Source organism: Solea solea, chromosome 7 (genome assembly GCF_958295425.1).
Source record: "Solea solea chromosome 7, fSolSol10.1, whole genome shotgun sequence".
In the NCBI taxonomy this organism is placed as follows: domain Eukaryota; kingdom Metazoa; phylum Chordata; class Actinopteri; order Pleuronectiformes; family Soleidae; genus Solea; species Solea solea.
In genome coordinates this window covers 26587018-26602741 of record NC_081140.1, presented here as the reverse complement: position 1 = coordinate 26602741, position 15724 = coordinate 26587018, and the positions used below count along the sequence as shown (strand labels likewise).

Below are 15724 nucleotides of genomic sequence, written 5' to 3'. Positions count from 1 at the left end.
TAAGGTATGTACTGCATATTAAATTAATTTCATTTGATGCAATGCAACACGGAATAATTGATAATCTCATAATTTTGCTCACTCAGCCTGTGAGAAAAGGAAGAGTAATATTAATATTTTGACAAATGGAAGAGCATCTTAATTTACAGTCACTATTACATTAGTCACAAACACTTAAAGCTATCATTACAGGAATGGTTTGCATGTTGTTATTCTCCTGTTTCAGCATAGCAATGTGTCTAATAATATCCTTTTCATAGCCACAGGAAACATGACAACATAAATGGCTGGAAGAAAGTTAATAAAGGGCCATTTGTCTGGTTATTGGCAAACGAAAGGCAGGGAATTTGATATACAGTAGATGTGATGATTGATGATTTCCATGATGTTTGTTTTAATTAGGTTTTCTCTTTTAGCGTGAATGATCACTTTACATTCTTTCATAATGTATGGACTGATACTTTACCTCAGTCAGGTCCTGAATTAATCTCAATAGGTTAATATTTGTTGTCCTACCTAGGATAAGATACAGTGAAAATGAAGGAAAGAGCCATCTAGTGGAGGAAAATGACATTTGTGTTTGTGCCAAAAGGCCAGACTAAAGACTAAATCAGCAGGGAAACAGAACAGATGCTTCAACACAGCTGCTTTAGACTGTACAATTACTGTAAACTGCAATTAATTATAACTGCAATTACCTACATCAGGGACTGTTAAGTCAGCAAAGATAGCCCATGTGCTGTACATCCCACATTACAAAAATAAATGTGCTGGTCTCCAGAGACGTGGGGAAAAACTGACAGAATTATAATTAACTATGTTCTTGACAAGTAGAATATAATTTGCTCTAATTTTGCAAATTTTATTTCATGTATGCTGTCACTTTACGGCTACATATCACACGTTATTTTTAAACCAAAAAATTAAGACTTTTTAAAATGCTTTTTTTATTTATAGCATGTTTTATTGTGTTCATTGTGTATAGTTTGCCTAGTTGTAAGTGTCCTTATGCTGCTACAACTCACAACTAATCTGTATCTACTGTAGCGCAAGCGCTATTTAATTAGCTTATTTAACATAAAATGTCACTACTAAATTATTATTTTTTACACTTTTTAACTAGATTATTTTATTATTATTATTGAATATTATTGTGTTAATCATGTATTGTTTGACTAAAGTGTCCTAATGTTTGTCCAAGTCACAAATTTCCACTTGGGGGTTCTATCCATCTAGCTAGCTACCTAACTAGCTCGCTTGCTAATTAACCTTATATAGTTGAAATTGTAGTGGTTAATTAATTTAGTGAGGTAATTGTATGGTTACCTATCTATCTATCTATCTATCTATCTATCTATCTGCTAACTAACAATCTATACAGGCAAATTAAAAAGGTTTTAGGTTTTTAACAAAAAACACAAAATAAGTGGATATATCATTGGGAGAAATAGTGTTATGACACTTCCAGAGAGTTGTGAGTTATCATGTACAAAAACCTTTGTTGTTTGGAATGGAATAACCCCTTCATAATAGACACACAGATGTTTTAAATTATTATTTTGCCACTCAAATTTAGTTTTAAGTCTGTTCTCAAATGTGGACTCCCAATTTTGTGCTTCCACCAAATGGCCAGTAGAGGTCCCCATCATCCCAGATCACAGAGAATTGTGTTTTTAGTGCAATTCTTCACACTCTCAATAAATACACACCCTTCTTGACAAATAATGGATTTATGATAAGATAAGAGTATGTTTCATATTTTTTTTTATTAAAAAAATTCTGTCTTTTGTTTTGACACGGCACAGAAACAGTACCATAAAGCAGGTATGATCGAGTCACACCTTAAGTCAGTCTTTTCAGAACCGTAGGAGGTCGAGGTTCAACAATAAAATTACACCCATTGAAAAAACAAATAATAATAATAATAATAATGATGGCAATACTGAAGCAAAGTAAAACCAGTTTACAATTTTGTACCATATGAATTACACGAAGGCTGGCACCATGAATTAATCGATATCAATATATAGGAAATTAACAAAAGGTACTTTTTTTATATCCCATCACATATATACAATAGATACATCTTGTTTGCATGTACAGCATATATTCACACACACACACACACACACACATTATATATTTACAGACACTTCAGTGTACAACATAATAATTATAGCTTTAAATCTCAGATGAATGAATGAATAACAAAGCTTCCCGGAAGCGTTTAAGAGCTTGAATGTCGTAGACATTGTAGATTATAGTGACAGTAATACAATAACATTATCAGAGATAATAATAATTATTAAAAATAATAATAATAATAATATACATGTTTAGCAATATTAAGGTAAATAAACTCCTAATGCTAACAATATTGGCAGGATGATTAATTTCCCGATAAGTAATTATGGTCAGCACCTACTGTACAACTCTTTTATCGCTGTGCAAGAAAAAAAATTGATTTTCAAATGAACTGTGCTTTTGTTCTGGGGTCCAGTCGATTAGATTTTGGTCTCTGGTCCGTCCGTGATCAGCGGCTGGAAGGAATTGCGGATCCTGGCAGCTTCCGCGGCACAAAGGTGACCAAAAGCTTTGTTGTACCAGTCCGGAGTTCTCCCTCTGAAATCAAAACACAACATGTATTTAATGTAACGTAGCATCAATACACACACGATCCCCTATGTCGTCAAAAGGCCTTGCTTTACAGAGGACAAAAGTAGCCAGAGCATGAAGTGGGAGCATAGATTTGACTGAACCGACCGTGCGGGGGACTTACTTTAAGTCCACTCTGCAGATGTGAGTCAGTCTGGACTTCCCTGAGCCACAAGGCTCAAGCAGGTAGTTGGACTCCAGAAGGATAGCTCGTACCCCTCCGATGGGAGGACAATCCTCATGCTCTATGGACACAGAAACCAGGGAGCAGGCACCTTTGGGCAAGTCTGTCCTCCATGACCTTTAATATAAAAAAAAAAGAGAAAGAGATTGAGTGTGTGCTCTGAAAGAAAATACATTTCACAAATTTGTGAACAAAGGAAGGTACAGTATGTCACCTCAGAACCACAAAGTCCCTGCTGGGGTGCGGCGGCATGCGATTGAGGACGTACTGAAACACCTCGGTCTGCTTGTCAAGGGTCTCGCACACTTTCCACTGCAGCAGGTCGACGTCCCACAGATGGCGCTCTCGCAGCACCCGGTTGAGCACGACAGACGGCGGCGCCTCCACCTCCACGGACACTCGCCACCGCCTTAAAGGATTCCCGTCTCCCACCTGCGTAACACACACAACGGCACGTGTTACACCAAGTTTGTTGTTGTGTACAGTATGAAACCAAAGAAGTTAGAAACCCGCACCATTGTCCATAGAGAAAATCGTCAATTTTAAAACACGGCACATAGTGGAGCTGTTAATCCATCAGTTGGTTTCAAATGTGCTCTCCTGTGATTTCGGTGTTTAAAAATAATTTGTTTGGGTTTATTTAGCTGGAATAAACTTGAGACCAAAATGAGACACAAGTAGTTAAGCAGCTCTTGTATCCCTGTGAGCTAAAAAGCTAAAAAAAAAGGCAGATTTCTCTATGGAATTTGGTGCAGGAGCGTATATGGCCTAAGATCTCATCCAAACCCTTTAACTACGCAACCATGGGAAGAGCACAAACCTTCTTGTAGTAGAGCTCCGTGTTGTCAGAGCTGCTGAACGACACCCAGTTTTTGGACTTTTCCCGGGCCTCCTTGAGCAGGTTCTGAAGCCTCCCCTCCATGTGCGTCTGGTACGTCCCGTCGTCGTCCTCCAGCTGCTTGCACAGATCGTAAACCGTCGGCGCGTGCAGGTCGGCCTCCACGTACGAATTACGCGACTGGGTAACCATCTCATGGGGGATCTAATTGGGCGACATTAAAAGCAGGGCGTGAGACTCGCGGCAGTGTCATACGGAGGGGTTAGGTATCTCTGCGGGTTCTCGTACCTCAAAGAGACGGTTGCACTCGACGATCATATGAGCGAGACCCTGTGTCGCTGCTAAGTTCTCATTCAGATCCTTCTGATCCGGCCGCCCGATGGCGTACTTCTTCTGCATGGCCCTGAGGATTACAGAGAGAGGGAACTTATTAAGCCAGAACGAGTCCCAGGGTCATCGCGCTCACAAAACGCAGTATATAAACCCTTCCTCCGCTCTGCGGGACGCTCTTTTGATCGCTGCAGCAATAATTTCAACATGGTAAATTAGGGAGCTTAGCTTTGTTTGTACACAGCATGAACTCGTAAAAAAAGGAGAGTCGTGTCCTTTTAAAAAGTGGCCCAGAGAGACAATAATCTAGTGCACCGCCGAGAGCTGAGACTCTGTAAGCCCCTTCATGTTTGTCTTTATGGAGTCAAAGGTGAAGATAATCATACAGGAAGTAGCAGGCTGCACAATGCGCGTCCTCTTCATTAGTTTTGCAGAATAGAAGAGAATCCTGGACGCCGAGACACTCATTTTGCTGCTATTTCTGGGCTATTTTTGTCCACATCTGACTTTATTCTGAGCTACAGTCTCTCTCTGTAGATCAGTGGTTCTCAAAGTAGAGTTAAACATCAGGGGTGTAAACAGGCTGAGCAAAGTCAGCTACGGACAGGAGGCAAATTTAGTCCCATTAAGATAATTTACACTCTCATCCTCCTCCTCTTCCTCATACATACTTCACACACTGGTATAGTGACATTAGATTAAGATGGCGTGTGAGATCAGGTGACTCTAATTATTATTAATTGTTATTATTATTTTGTCATTTGTTTCATTGTCAACGCACGCCGTATATCAATATTCCTGAGTGTATGTACCTGGGTGAAAGATTGTCTTTCTTGAGTATGTTGAGATGGAAGAGCGAGGGCGCCAGACATACGGCGATGTTCATGGGCGTCATCTGGTTCTCCTCCACGGAGGACGTGACGTCGCTGAGGAAGCAGAGCAGCGTCTGCAGGACCTCTCGGTTCTCGTCCGACATCAGCATGATGGCCGCCTGGACGGCCTGCAACCTTTGGTCCTTTGGCACATCTGCACACGTGAAGGACACAAAAAGTGAGAAGGTCCGCTATTTATTTATTTTTTACGATTTTAAGGAAGGTGGAAAAGTTGGCGAAAACCACATTTTCATTTACCATTTGAACTTAGTCCAAGAAGCAAATATTAGTAAAACACAGGCCATATCATATAAAACATACACTGCAAATTCGAAACAAAAATCAGTCCAAATCTAAAAACCCAGCATAGTAAAAGGACAGATGTGTGTTCTTACATTGGTAGATATGGAGGAAGGTCTCCCCCAGCTTGCTCGTGAGCAGAGGCTCAGGTAAATCCCTGAAGAACTGCTTCACCATGTCGGCGACGTCATACGCCGACTGATCCTCATAGTTCACATCATCCGGAGAGCTCTCGTTCATCTGCCTCAGAGCCTGAATCCGAGACTTCACCCCCGATTTACGAAAGAGACCCACCTGGAGGCAAAACATGGGTGTTGATTTCAGCGCGAGAGCACGGTTAACACGCAATGTCATTGTTCCGCAGTTCCACTCGATGTATTTGTTACTACACCTTGTTCACCTTTGTGCCCTAAAAACCTAACACAGTGTTCTTCACACACATACGATAAACCCAAACATCTCTTACGTAACATTTTGAAAATGGAAGTCAAACGTAACCGGAGAGCGCGTGTTTCGCTGAAACTGACCTGATCGAGACACTGGCTTCTGAGGTACCGCAGAGCCTGCTGCAGGCCGAGGGGAAGCGGCTGTCCAGAGCGCTGTACGTGCACTATGAGAGGAACTCCGAACACGTTCTTATCCTTATAATCTGGTACCTTCATTCTCTTCATAAACTTTGGCACAGACCTAAGAGAAACGAGAACAAAACATCTCTGAGCACTGGAGAGTATGCTGTCGATGCAAGAAAGCAAATAAGCCTCACATGTGGGAAATTATTCTAATTTTTTCTCCCCCTAAAAAGAGAAATAATCTTGCTTTAAACAATGGTTTGCATGACATCCTGGTTAGACAAACACAATAGGGGTGAAACTTAGAGTTATTTCCATAATCGATGATTATTTTCTCGATTAGTAGAGTAATCTTATGGGAAAATGTAATGTTGATCGCTGTTTGCCAAACTGGGAAATAAAGATTTTCTCAAATGTCTTGTTTTTGTCCACAAAACAAAATTATTCAGTTTTAATGATTTCTTTGTTATATGGAGCAAAGAAACCAGAAAACATTCACATTTAAGAAGCTGAACATTTCTTTTATTACAAAAAAAACTCCCGCTAACAGTTAGATTGGCTAACGTTAAACAAAGCAGGTTTTGGTTCGTGCTTATCCTCATGCTATCTGGCTAACATTAGCTTCAGTCTGCCCTTCAACTGTGCTTTTGTATTTAAAGAAGCGGTCGGTTCATGTTCATCCTCAAGCTAGCTCATGTTAACAGCATGCTAACAAACAGGAGGTAGTTCTAAAGCTGTGGTCTGTTGTTTTTTTTCTACTACTTTTGTGTTTACTTAACAAATGAGGGGTTAGTAACACGCCATGGTTAGCATTAGCTGCAGTCTGTTCTTTAACTAGGCTTTTGTGTGTCTTTAAAAAGAGCAGGGGTCAGTTCACGTCCAGCCTCATGCTAGCCAATGCTAACAGGTGGTGGTTTGGCTGACATTAGTTGTCGTCTGCTCTCGAACTGGGCTTTTGTGGGTCATTAACAAAGCAGGGGTTAGTAACACACCATGGTTAACATTAGTTATAGTCTCTACTTTAACTGGGCTTTTGTGGGTCATTAACAAAGCAGGGGCCAACTCATGCTAACAAGGCAGCGCTTAGCTAAGTAAGACATTCAATTTCTTGTGTCTGGCAGCAGAAATTGTGGCAGTGCTGAACTCTTCAGTAAAAGGTTTGAACGATCAGTGGGTCCTGCAGTCTCAAGTGTAATCAATATACTGTATGTCGACTTAATAGGAAAACAATAACAGCTTTGAACCAAAAGGGAATCTAGTTATATAATGTATATTTTTTGGACAAACATGTAAAAATCAACCCAGATACAATCTTTGAATCACAGAGAAAATGATGCATTAAATCCTGAATCACACCTCTGGAAGTTTGAACTTTAGACTTACCAAGTCCAACCATGTTTGTTGGACATGGAGAACTTCTCCATGATTGCAGTGAGACGCAGCAGAGAGAACTTCTGCAACAAGCTCAACTGGCCCGCTGACTGGTTGGTAATCTGCAGGGATGCCACAGAGTGACTGAGGCGATTAGATATCTGAAAGCTGGGCCATCGCAACCTGATGCCATAAGAGATGAAACCATAGAGAAAAAGAAAATGACTTCTCGTTTTTGTTCAAAGTGGAAATTTACTTGTGTGATTTCTGTTGTTGCCAATTCACTTACCGATTGGGTCGTGTGAGTGAAGCACCTACTCCAGAATCCCTCCGTTCTGTGAGCCTCGTCGATTCCGTCTCAAGTGATACCCGGTCTCTGTCCCCGTCACTTGGCGTCGTCTGGCTTTCAGTGACTGAATTCCCCTCAAAGTCCAGTGTGATCTGACTAGAGGACTGGAGACCTACTGTATTTTCCCTCACGCCATCCACTTGCAACATCCCTTCTCCTCCAGGTAACACATTCTTAGACCAGTGGTCCACTATCTGCTGAAGACCATTGACATGCAACAAGATATCGTCCAGGTGAGGAAAGAGGTCCTCCTTCTCCAGATCTATCAGGTCTCCAGTGCTGGCGTACAGATGTGAGCCGGGAACATTGTCATACACACTGATGCGGCTACCTCTGGAGCTGCACTGGGTGACAGGCCTTGATGAAATGAGAGGGGAGTCCAGGTGCATGCTGCCTGTATGCCAGTTTATAGAGGCCCCAATGGTTGGGGACAGGCTTTCTATAGAGAGTGCTTTTGGGAAGGTCCCTGGCTTGTGGTCTTTAGGAATGTGGACTACCAAGTCTTCATAGGAGCAAAATTCATTCCTGCGGTTTTCTTCTGCCACTTTATTCACCTGCTTGTCTGAAAAGATGTCTACATCTTCCAAATACATACCACTACGTTTGTAGTCGGACCGATGGGGCTTATTCTCTTTCAAGCTGGGCGTGCTGACGGCGCTGCCACTAGAATGGCAGCTACCGTCACTGCTACACTGGGACGGAGGGACTTTATTGGACAGTGGCTCTGGAGTCCCATCCTCGTCTCCATTTAGGATTTCAACACAGTGCAGCGTCTTCAGTGCCTGGGCTTCCTGCTGCACCACTGGAGAACTGATGACTACCGTCTTACGGCCGCTCCCCAGAGTTCCTCGAGAGCGAAGCGTTTCCATGCGCTTCAAGAAGTCCTTGGCGCGGGTGCGGCTCGTCCTGCCGTGCTTGTAGTGAGCAATCTCTTTGGGGATGTGAGGCATCGTGAGGGCAGTGGAGTCCGGCATCGCCGCAGAGTCTGAGCAGGTGCGGTTGGAGCAGTCCGAGTCCTCTGTGCTGAGGCCCCGGTGGCCGCTACCCCCGCTGCTCTCGCTGTGCAAAGACGAGACCTCGGGCTCACTGAGGTCGGTCAGAACACTCTCACTGCTGGTGGTGGTCCTCAGAGGTAAGCCGTCCCTGTAGGGCTGGTCCTCTCTTTGGTCTCCCAGCAGACAGTCAATATTCTGTAACCTCGACCAGCGACGGCTGCTCCACTCAAAGGTCCATTTGTCACTAATGGCAAACAGGTCTTCTTCATCAGAGTCTTCACTCTGGGGAGAAAGACGGGAGTACATTATGTCAGTTCTTTGTAAACAATGTTTCTTTTATGGTCATCCAAAACTTAATTGTAGAATAATTAACACAATTTTTTCAGTGAGCTTTCATAGTGAGGCCTGTTTAGTGTCACACGCCAATAGTAAAATAGGAAATGAAGGGAATTGCAAAAGGATGCGTCTGCTCGGAATTAATAACATTATACAATCCGAGCACGGTGATATAACACCAGACAAACCATTCCTTTCACTTGAATCCTCTTTCCATAAATAGCCCAAGACATGAAAAGGTCATAAATGTCAGGCCCGCAGGCTAAATTACAGCGTGGGGACTGATAAAAATCAAAGATACTCAGAAAGGGCTGGAGACAACAATAGCGCGATTCTCAAATATCTTTTAATCTAGGTTAAGCGGACAGGGCCATTAGGCACGTACATGCCGTAACTTAAGCCCATGTTCGTTTGTAAGTTACGACGACACTGATGTTCATCCTATACTGCGTCTCTTTATAAATGAAACCCAATAATATCGAGTAAAGTAATATAAAGCCCAAGAGGTACAAGCAACGTGTTGAATTTCAAAATAAAAAAAAGTCTGGGTAATTTGTTCACACGTGAATGAACAATCAGGGGATTAACGTATATTATTTACTAAACTAAATAAAGTGCTGTGTCAAACTTTCAGGCGAAAAAGTGCCAGGGCTTTGTCTTGATCACAGTTCACACGTCAACACTTACTTTCTTCTTCGGGAGGTTCACGTCAAGCTTCATAGAGGCACACTTGTTCAAGGTGTTGAGTCGCCTGAAACACAAAACACAAGCCCGAGGATGAAAAAGTGTTCCGACCCAAACAGGAGAAGACAAAAACAGCAGAACACTCTCCTTTAATCTAACGAGCAGCCTGAGAATAAAACTCCCATCTCGGTGGCTATTTCAGTCTTAACCTGATCAGCCTTTGTTCTGGATGCAGCACGACCAGACCCAGAGGGAAACGCTGTTTCCATTCATGCATTATCATCCTAAACCTAATGAAAGCTGGTAATTGTCAGATGCTCTGTTCTCTTTCTCTTGTGCTTGGATCTAATTGACGTCGAGGGCTTGAAGAGTCATTTTCAGAAAGGTGAATCCGGGGTCAGCGAATCTGTCGGGCTTGACTGGAAGACGATGGGAAAATGAGGATTTTCCTGAGGAGTTCATGTCTCAAATCAGCCCTTCTTCAATAAAACATGATGTCAATCTTGTAAATTAAGCCACATTTTACAGGAAAAGATACATATGGGTGGACACCAGTGTGATGGACAGCTGGTATTGTCCAATCGGAGCTTCTGAACTTTTGATTTTGCAAAACATCAACACTGTGGTCGGCCAAATCCCGGAAAAATTTGGACACTTCAAAATGCTCAACCAGGTTCTTGTGGGGCCACTTGAATTTCACTCGTGACTCTTGAGTGGACACATGAGTTTTGAGTGATAGTTCCACTCGAGTCTGAGGATCATGCTGTCAGTTCTCATAGAGTCACTAGAAACCAACTCCCTTGGAGACATTTTCAAGCATTGCAATAAACAGTGCAACCACAGCCTTGGAAAACATGCGGTACATGAGTCAAGGTTTTGTGAGTGTTCAACTGAGGTTTATCTATATCTATATATATATATATATGTATATATAGAAATAGAAATAACCACACTAAAGCTGTACAAGACCCAACAATGGCACAGAGGGAAAAGGTGACGACATACAGTAACACAGCACAGCTCACTGCGCCTTGGCTTTCGACAAAAAAGAAATTAATTTGTGGTGAGATAATGACACGGTTCAACACCGCCAGATATTGCGAGCAGTCCCTTTCTCAGACTTGACGGTATTGTTCTGTGGCAGTTAATGGCCCCAGACCGAGGATATGACTTCGCTGTAGGGCTGCAGATGAGACGAGGGATTAGGCGGACAAGAAGTTCCCATGATTGTTACAGTAGATAGCAGGATTTCTGAGCCAGGGGGCCCCCTTATTCCACAGGCCTGGAGAGCTTTCAGTGTGGTTGCTATAACAGGAGGTCTGCTCAGTCGGGGATCAGAGGGAGCGAGAGAGAGCTCTCACATACATGAAATATCTACAAGTTTAGCTCCTGTCAGAGACACCCCCAGGTCGGGCGGTGTGTTTATTTTTGCACACGAGACTGACGGCGTTGTAACCGACAAACAAAGCCGTCCTCACGTTGCCATAGAGACGCTGGGAAGTCGGCAGACAAAATCAGCATTGGAGGTGGAACTGTTTCCAATTGTCCTCTATTTATCCCGTGGCCTGGTTTGGAATTCAGATGAGTTGCTTTCGGGGTTGTTTAGAGTCACAGCGTATATATCGAGCCGTGCGAGGCGCTCCCTTCACGCTGCCCCTCTGGACGGTTGCCATGGTTACCAATGGTGGTAAATGAAGTGGCATTTTCACGGGGGCTTGGTCGAACCGTCCCGGTCTTTAAAGGAGTGATGTGGAACCACCAGTTATTGACTTTGTGTACTTTTATATTCTTTGCACTCTCTGGCAAATGAGGGCGGAGGGGGAGCCGCTCGATAGTTTTCAAGCAGTTACATCAGAGTGAAATCAATGTTTGGACGAGGAGTCTCCTGCCAAGGCTCTCTCATGCGTGACAGTTGGAGGACTGATGGTGATGGACCGAATTAATCAAATTACAAACTAGAGTAAGCACTCAACCTCAACCAGAGCTGCTCATTTTCCCACAGTGTCAATACCGTTAAAAACAGACAAACACGGCCAAAAACACAACTTCTTTGGCAAAAGTAATGACAGAGCCATTTTAAGTTTCTTCACAAGCCTCTTAATCCACCTTGGAAATGCAGTACAAGAAAATGGTACAGTCAAAAGTCTGGCTACCTGCAAAGAGGTTCCACAAGATCTTTGTCCAGAAAGTCATGATCTCTCTTCACCGGAGTAATGTCGATTGGAAATTGGGAATCTGTGGGGAAAAGAAACGGAGCAGATCACCATTATTAGGGAAAGATCTAGAAACCACAAGCTTTTCCAGACGAACACTGGCATCGGGCAACCGTCAAACCCGCTTTGTACGCGATGCTAATGAAAAGAGACGTAATTTGCCCAAATAATGACAGTAACTCGGGCTACACTGCGCTCTGGGTACGGAGTCCTGAATTTGACATTCCACCACATTTATGTGAAGTCATTACATTTTAATGAAAAGCAGAAGCAGCAGTGAGCGCACAGACTGTTCTTTGGGGGACATAATGTACCACAGGCCTCCGCAACAACTTTATATCACCGATTTCATCATTTCAGAGATCATCATAAGCGTCTTTTCCAATTAAGAGAAAAAGAAAATACGACTGACAAGTCAGATCTTGACATTTTTATGAGATGCAGCTCAATTTAAAGCTTTTCTCTGAGCTCATGATGTTTTTGTTTGGGGGGGGGGGGTTGTGCTCTGCTAACATGACAGCATCAGTAGCAGAGGTCCCAATTTAATAATGTGTTAATGAATGTTTTTTTTGCGTCATAAATGTTTTTATCGTAAATGATATCTCATTCCATAGCAACACAAACGCTCTTATTTTGAAATTCGGTGAAATGGCTTCACAAATATAGTTATTTCGATATCAAGAATAAATATCTTGATATAATACACTGAGTTTGAGACCCCTGCTCTAGAGTGAAAGTAAATTTACACTAAAAATAAAAAAAATGTATATTCTACGTGATCATAATCTCTATAAAATACTTACATAGCCGTTACCTTTAATTTCAGATGACATGTTTTTAATGCTTTAAACATAGGATATTTGTTAGAAAGAATAAATATTGTCCAATTCTGCTGTAACACAAATAACAGGGCTTTAAAGTGAGGAAGAGTTGTTAACGTGAACAACTTTATGCAACAGCCTTTAAAACCAGGAAAAGACATCTATTTACCCTAAAAATATTTTTTTTTCTATATTCTACCTGATCATAATCTGTATAAAATACTTAAAACATAGCTGTTACCTTTAACTTTAGATTCTTTTACTTTTTAATGTTTTAAAAAACATGTTAGAAACAATAAAATTGCCAATAAATATTGTCCAATTCTGCTGTAACACAAATAACGGTGCATAAAAGTGAAAAAGAGTTGTTAATTTGCGCAATTGTATGTTATGTTATGTTTATGTTATCATGAATAGCTCATTATTTGCCTACTTTTACTCATTATCAAAACCGCGACAGCCTTTAAAACCAGGCAAAGACATGAAAGACACGTTTGATAGCGATATAATAGCGATTTATACCACAAGCCTGTGTCCAAAACACAACATCCAGAACATCCGGTTGCATTTCCAGCAGCCTTTACCGGCACAAAACACTGGGCAGTTCTGTTCCTACTATCTAGAAACTGTCAGCAAACAAATGTATTGCACCAAAGCACATCTAACGCCTGGCGCCAACGCAAAGATCTGAGGGAGCAGAGTTTCTTTAAGCTCTGATAAAAGCCCTTTCTTCCCATGACTTCAGTCTTGAAGCAGCGCAGAGACGACATGTTTATGTAGTAACCGTAGCTTGGAGAAGATTAGGCTCTAAAAGCGGCCGACGTTCCGCTTGTGTTGTGGTGTCTGGGCGACCCGGAGTCCCCCGGACCGAGACCTCCTGAGGACACTTGTGTAAATGAGGCTCATTATGTAAGTGGTGAATGTGTGGTTCTGTGCGTGTGTGTTGTGCCGGTGACGAGGGCGTCGGATCAGGTGACGCTGCACATAATCGTTCAGTCACATCCGAAAATCCACTTCCCCCCATTAGGTTTCATGCTTAAAGCTGTAGTACGTAACCTTCAAATACAAACAAATGTCTGCAACACTGGAAGCATTGGGGGGGGGGTGAGGACAGACGGACGGACAGACAGACTTAGCAGCAGCAGAAGCAGAAGCAGTGTTTAGTTATTTTTTGTGGTTAAATTATTATAATGAATATATGTATTGACATTTGGATATAAAGTGCTGGAAAAATGTGAAAATAGACTTTTAAAGTGCTTAAAATTGACCTTAAACAAAACGAAATGGTCCATTTCTATGAATTTCAAGTTCTGGAAAGGTTTTAAGCCAATTTACTTCACAGAATAGGTTACGTAAGTCTTGTCATTCACAGAAATGTTTTGTACCATACTGTGTATCAGTGAATCTATGCCGGTGTGCGATGAATGCGTACATGAGAATGTGCCGAGTGATTTTTTTTTGTTACCTTCAAAGAGTTGAGCATACTGGGGAAATCCTGCCGCCCTCAGCCAGTCGCACGCCTCTTTCGCCTCAATTTCTGAAACACAAGAACATTAAACACTTGAGTAACATGCCGCCTTACATAACTGTGTGTACATAACTCTTTTACTTTGGAGAATTTATTATACAACAAAGTGGAAAACCCCCAAAATGGATAAAGAGACAATCCATTGACATTATATGAAGATATTTTGATGGTATTATGTCAATATGACATACAAGTTAATCAAGTCACCATTGCAACAGTAAATGATTTGACAATAATTCCAGTTAACTACTAAAAATGCGCTTTCTATTCTATTTTATACACATTATATTCTATTTAAATGAGACATCCCACGTTAAAATGACAACGAACCATTCGGAGATCATTTCCTCAGATTATCCATGTTTCACCTCTTAAATAAGATTAGTGATCTCATTATAAACACGATTACCGGCAGCCACTCGCTCACTATCAATCTCCAACCTGTTGCTGACTCTCTAAAATCAACCAAATAGCTCCAATGTTCATAAAAAAAATAAAAGACGATGCAGAAATGTGTAGATGTTTGCAATCCAATTGGATTACAGCATATTAACATAAAGAAACTGATAAACTTGAATGGGATTTGTTGGCAATTACCAAGAAATGCATACATTTCAACTGCTTACAGTAAACTGGATTATTTTCACAATTAATTGGATTTAGGCTGATTATGTGGGATTTGATTTGCAGCTTCTTACGTCATTTGTCAAATCTGGCAAACCTACTCGTGTAATCTGTTTTAAATGCTAAAAAAATGCTGTTGTACATAACATGTCACCTTTAAATGAGGAAACTGTGCGGAGAAACAACGATTTGAGGATCCGTTGTGCACGTTTTAATACACATTTCACAATAGTGGCCTAAGTTAATCGCATTTTATGTCCTTTTTTAGACACTGTACATAATTATCTTGTTTAAGAAGAAAGTAGAAATAATTCACATTTAAGGAGACCGAAAAGTCAGAGAACTTGTTTGAAATATCTTAAAAACAGGCATTATGTTACTGTAGAGCTGCGACTAATGATTGTTTTCCATAATCAATGAATCTGTCGATAGTTTTCTCGATTAATAGAGGAATTGTTTTGGTCCATAAAATGTCAGGAAAACGTTGATCAGTGTTTGTCAAACCTGGAAATGATGATGTTCACCAATGTCTTGTTTTTAGAAAATATTCACATTTAAAAAGCTGAGACAATTAGAAATCTTGTTTTTAATCATGAAAAAAGCTTCAAACTATAGTGTTTTACTACACTTTACTCAACATTTATGGATCAATTGAAAGAATTTAGTGATTATTTGAAGAACAGAGTGTTTCCCTGTAGTCACAAAGCGTCTATGTGGTTAATTACGTAGTAGGTAAAATCTATTACACTTAAAAAAAAGTCAACAAAGCACAGATTTTCAATTAAAATAGTGTTCTTACCAGTTCCAACGACACAACAGTCAAACTCTCTCCTCAACACAAAAAATCAAAAACCATCACGTCCAAGAAAACGTTACACAACAACAAGCTGCGCGGACGACGACGATCTGAGGTCGCGGTGGGAGCTCCACTGTCACACTGAGCCTCTGAAACACGAGCCACACTTCATTCATCACGCGCTGCTATAACGCGTAATTACCACCACTGCAGTAGCCTCGCACTGGAGATCACTGCTATCGCCTAAACTGTTAGATCC

General features: G+C 41.4%; 1 protein-coding gene across 5 annotated transcripts in view; it reads right to left on the bottom strand.

Annotated features, from left to right (window-relative positions):
• Positions 1–1747: 1747 nt before the first annotated feature.
• stard13b (StAR-related lipid transfer (START) domain containing 13b) overlaps positions 1748–15724 on the bottom strand; it is an 89470-nt gene continuing 75493 nt past the window's right edge. For 4 of the 5 annotated variants that reach the window (XM_058634017.1, XM_058634019.1, XM_058634018.1 and 1 more), the window contains 13 exons: positions 13983–14054; positions 11637–11718; positions 9487–9550; positions 7409–8745; positions 7132–7302; positions 5707–5866; positions 5275–5473; positions 4820–5033; positions 3966–4080; positions 3660–3881; positions 3054–3271; positions 2780–2956; positions 1748–2622 (listed from right to left, as the gene is read on the bottom strand). In XM_058634017.1, coding sequence (XP_058490000.1) covers positions 2505–2622; positions 2780–2956; positions 3054–3271; positions 3660–3881; positions 3966–4080; positions 4820–5033; positions 5275–5473; positions 5707–5866; positions 7132–7302; positions 7409–8745; positions 9487–9550; positions 11637–11718; positions 13983–14054 — 3149 coding nt within the window. In that variant the 3' untranslated portion in view covers positions 1748–2504. Of the gene's footprint in view, positions 2623–2779; positions 2957–3053; positions 3272–3659; positions 3882–3965; positions 4081–4819; positions 5034–5274; positions 5474–5706; positions 5867–7131; positions 7303–7408; positions 8746–9486; positions 9551–11636; positions 11719–13982; positions 14055–15468; positions 15691–15724 lie in introns of those variants that run through there. The other variant, XM_058634021.1, reaches the window with a different exon arrangement.